Source organism: Coloeus monedula (assembly GCF_965178545.1).
Source record: "Coloeus monedula genome assembly, chromosome: 1".
NCBI classification, from domain to species: Eukaryota; Metazoa; Chordata; class Aves; order Passeriformes; family Corvidae; genus Coloeus; species Coloeus monedula.
The window spans coordinates 15,729,346-15,734,208 of record NC_138781.1 but is presented as its reverse complement, the minus strand read 5'-3'; the positions used below and the strand labels follow the sequence as shown (position 1 = coordinate 15,734,208).

Here is a 4,863-nt window from a genome sequence, read left to right as displayed (position 1 = left end):
AGGCCGCGCCGCGCTGCCGGGCCGGGGGCCGAGCCTCCGCCCACCGCCGCAGGCGCAGCCAATGGGGAGGCGGGGGCGGGGCAGGGGCGGGCTGGTGCGGCTCAGCCCGCGCCCGGCGCCGGCCGTATTTACGGGGCGGGCGGCGCCGCCGCCGTGTCAGTGAGGCAGCGTCCGCTGGGCACCGTGACCGTGTCGCCGCTCCTGGTGCTGCTCCTGCTCCTGCTCCTGCGGCTGCGGCGGAGCAGCGAGGGAAAGGCGGAGAACCGCGGCCGTCTTTCCGGCCCGCCGCCGCAGCGGTGGCCGCACCACGGCTCTGCCCGCAGGCGAGCGGCTCATCGGCGCTCCGGAGGGGCAGGAGCGGGCGGGCGACGGCGGTTCGGCCGTGCCTGCGCTGCGGGCTGTGGCGAGCGGCGCCGGGTAAATGGATCGCCATTCCAGCTACATCTTCATCTGGCTGCAACTGGAGCTGTGCGCCATGGCCGTCCTGCTCACCAGAGGTGAGGGGCCGCGGCGGGACACCGGCGGCGCCTGCGGGGCTCGTGTTCTGCGGGGGCCGCGCCGGAGGGAGCGGGGTGCCCGGGGGCTGCCGCCCGAGGGCAGCCGGGCCCGGCGCTGTCTCGGGACCCCGCGCCGAGCGGTGTTGGCGGCGGTGCCGCCGGGTCTGCGCCTCCCGCCCCCCCGTCCCTCCCCTCCCACCTGGCCGCCGGTGCCGGGCAGTCACGGCCCCGCGGGTGTCCCAGCGGGGCGGCCGCGCCCGGCCCTGTCCCGCCCGCGGGGGGCAGTGGGCTGGGGGCTCTGGGGGCTGTGGTCTGTGGTCTGGCCGCCCGGGGAGCGCCCTCCCGGGGCAGAGGCGGCCCGCTGGCTGCCGGTAATCGTCGTGCTCCGTGGAGGAGGGTAAAGGATAAGTTAGCGTGGTGGTGATGTGCGACGGTATTTATTTATTTTGGAAGGAAGGCTGTAATTAACCCTAAATAACAGCCTTACAGCGTGCAAGGGAGAGCCTGCTGGCCCCATCAAAGCGGGCAGAACAGGGAGTGACTGAGTGATGTGAAGTCGCAGATACTGAAACTATGTGCCTGATAATGATATAATTAGGGGATCACAGACTTCTGGCTGCTGTTGACTTCAAAAGCTTTAAGAGAAGCCTGCAGTCTCTCCTGTAGCCATCTTGACTAAAAGCAGACATTTTTCTTTAATAGCTACATACAGTAACAAGAAAGAGGACGGAACAGAAGGGCATTGTTCAATGTTTCAAAATACTAAATACCCTCTCTGGCCTTTTGCATAGCACAGGAAGAAACTATGAATTGACAGAAATACAGTTTTAATACAGTAATACAAAGTCCATTCTGTTTCACTGGAAACGTGGCTTTAATTAAAAAGCAGTTGAATTAACCTGATGACGAGCCTGTCAGATTTTGTTTATAAGATTGTCTTAGGGCAATAAAATGTAGATTTTTGAACGTGATTATATAAGCAGTTAAAATGAAAGTATGTGTGTTGTTTCACTTTATTCCTGCACTGTGCTGAAACTGTCAGTTCTGGTACTGTGCCATGTTTGCATCTTACTTTTAACCCTCATACAGTGCAATAATTATGAAAACTATTTTTTTCAGGGGGGTGGGGGGAGACCTTATATAGAATGCTTAGAAAACGATTGAGGCTTTTTTTCTGTAACGTGCTGGATGATAGTGAGTGTGGATTCATGAAAAATTAGGTTACTTGGTTTGAAAGCCCAAGGGAATTGGACTGGAGACAGTGAGACACTCCATCATTTGGCTTCTATTAAGCAGAGTTATTAAAGAGCAGCGGGAACTTCAAGGCCTGGAGCCTGCAGTAGCATTTTGGGGAAAGTATTAAGGTAGCCCGACAAGGGGAAGCTGACTTGGTTGGGATTATTTTTAACATCTTACAGAACAGGTTTTTTTAGGTATAGGTAGTAGCTAACATCATAAGAAGGGGTGGCAGCAGGGAAGCCTGTAGATTGATTTTCTTTTTTTTTTTTTTTGAAGTGCAGACTGTAGAAAAAAGACATCTGATGATTCGGTCGAATTGGTGCTACCATGGTGGCAAGTATGGTAGGCACACCAGAAGTAGTTTTAAGTCCATTCTTCCGAGGTTTTCTCCAAAATCTGGCTTCCTTTTAAACCTTGGCTCCATGGCACATTGAGTTATGTTTGAGTTGCAACTTGCCTAGAAAGAGTAAGTTTTCGCTACAGCACAGGACATGTTTAATTCATACCAGGGCAGTTTGGAGAGCGCAAAATGAGGAATTTTATGAAGGGAACTTATTTTATCGCTTCCTTCAGAAATTTTTGAGGTTTCCTGAGATTTTTCATAGAGCTGGTAGAGGATTTTCAATCTAAGTGTTTCCTCTTTTCTGCTGCATGTTGGATTGCATGTGAAACTGGGGAAAGGCAAGGGGGAGCCTTTAGCCTTGCAGTTTCACTCCATTAAAAAACTTTATATTTGAGACTCATTGTCTCTGGTGAACAGAAAAATTATAAACTGGAACTTTTTTTGTTTTATAATTCTGATTTGAAAGCCTTTTTTCACGAATAACTAGTTAAAGATTTTCTGGAGAAATTACAAATAGTTGCTCAGTTTCACACAGTAAAACTTTTCTTGACTGAGAGACTTAGATGGTAATGGTTCTAGCTAATAGCTTTATAAGGTGTTAGTTAAACCTTTTAAATTTTGGTGCAGTATTGAGAGGTAATAAACAATTCAGCAGTTCCAATTTTTTTTTTCATTTGTCACATAAATGCTTAAACATATTTTTGTTGTGTGTTTATGCCCAGTTAAAAGAAATGTTACTTTTATAAAAGTAGAATGCTGTTCCTGGAGTAATGGTTAAAACATAGATGTGACTTTCTTCTAGGACTGAAAGTGTGTGTTGCTTTTAGAACTGGTATTTCACTTTAAATGTGGCTAAATGCAACTGCTGACATCGAGTGGAAGTAGCTATAAAATGGTCTTGTTAGTTATTTACCTTGGGGGGGAAAAAAAAGCCAGTTATTTATCTTGGGGAAAAAAAAGCCACTGTGACCTTCCCTCCCTCAGTCCCTGTTTTAGTGAAATGTTCTTGCTTTAATTCAAAGGACTACAGTACTAGTCATTAAAGCAAGTGCCCCAAGGCATTTACAGGGATTAAGGCTACAGTGAGGTAGGCACTGTACAGTGATGGGGAGGAAACAACCCCAGCTCTTGTGGGTCTACAGTCTAGAGAAGTACCGCAAAACTGGCACCGAGTTTGGTTGTGTGATGCTTGTGGCTAATAAGGATATATGATGATGTGTCCTTAGAAGACCAAATTCTTACCTTTCTTGTGCAATTTTTGTTTTTTAGGTGAAATCAGATGCTACTGTGATGCTGCACACTGTGTTGCAACCGGCTATATGTGCAAATCTGAGCTTAGCGCCTGCTTCTCCAGACTGCTTGATCCTCAGAATACACATTCCCCACTTACTCATGGCTGCTTGGACTCTATTGCAAGCACAGCTGAGATGTGCCAAGCCAAACAAGCACAAAACCACTCTGGCACCACCACCATGTCCACGCTGGAATGCTGTCATGAAGATATGTGCAATTACAGAGGACTACATGATGTTTTGTCTCCTTCCAGAGGTGATACTTCAGGTAGGGCAATAAAGCTTCAGTGAAACCCCTCTTCTGGCCATCAGGCCAGCAACAGTCAAAACCTTGTGCATCTGCTGTTACTGATTTAGTTGTTAATGTAAGTAGAGACACCAGAGGGGGAAGAGGGTGGCTGGAGGCAGGGGAACATCTCAGCCAATTAGCTTTTTTATGTGCATTAGTATTGGAAGTCTCTCTTGCCATCTTGACATGGCTTCTAAGAATCAGTGGCAGTGGTGTTCCTAGTTAAACTGGCTATTGGGGTAAGAAATTCTGTGTTACAAGCAGACTTGAAACGCTTTTTCTTTACGGGGGTATTTTCTATATATACTGCAGAGTGTAGCAGTTGCTCCATAAACTTGTCAGTGTGGGATTTAAGGGAGTTGCTTACATGTGAAACAGTGTATATGTAAATCCTGAAATAAGCTCCACATCTTTCCCCTTTGCAGGACAAGGGAGCAGATATCAACATGACAGCAGCAGGAATCTCATCACCAAGGTGCAGGAATTGACTTCTTCGAAAGAGTTATGGTTCAGGGCAGCTGTAATTGCTGTTCCTATAGCTGGTGGGCTAATCTTGGTGCTCCTTATCATGCTGGCCTTGAGGATGCTCAGGAGTGAAAACAAAAGACTGCAAGATCAGCGACAGCAAATGCTCTCTCGTTTGCACTATAGTTTTCATGGACATCATTCGAAAAAAGGGCAGGTGGCAAAATTGGACTTGGAATGCATGGTGCCTGTGACTGGTCACGAGAACTGCTGCATGACCTGTGATAAAATGAGACATTCAGACCTCAGCAATGATAAAATTCTTTCACTAGTCCACTGGGGAATGTACAGCGGACATGGGAAGCTGGAATTTGTATGACCAATTATTTTTTAATCTGAGCTAAACTTACTCTCTGAACTCTAGAAGGCCTTTGGGTTCTGCTGGACAGGAGCACTTTATCTTAAAACAAAAACTCTCATAAATCATCTTTGAGAAACAAAGGACCTCTGCAAACAGAATCTTGGATATTTCTTCTGAAGGATTCCAAAAGTTGTCTTATTTGCACAGAGTAAAATACACTCAAATGTATTGTTTGCTTCAGAGTTGTGAAAGCAAAAATTAGAAGTTGTAAACACTGTCACCAGGGTTATCTGAACTGTAGGGAGCTGAGAATTGAGTTATTATAATAAACTGTATGCAAGCTCCTATGTTTCCTGACTTATTGTAAAGATTTTTTA

At 47.2% G+C, this 4,863-nt stretch overlaps 1 protein-coding gene across 1 annotated transcript; it reads left to right on the top strand.

Moving 5' to 3' along the window:
• Positions 1-421: 421 nt before the first annotated feature.
• On the top strand, positions 422-4,504 carry BAMBI (BMP and activin membrane bound inhibitor; the record flags this gene model as incomplete). Its single annotated transcript, XM_082288439.1, has 3 exons — positions 422-497; positions 3,349-3,639; positions 4,086-4,504. The coding sequence occupies 3 exons, from the start codon at positions 422-424 to the stop codon at positions 4,502-4,504; spliced, it is 786 nt and encodes a 261-aa protein (XP_082144565.1).
• Positions 4,505-4,863: the final 359 nt, after the last annotated feature.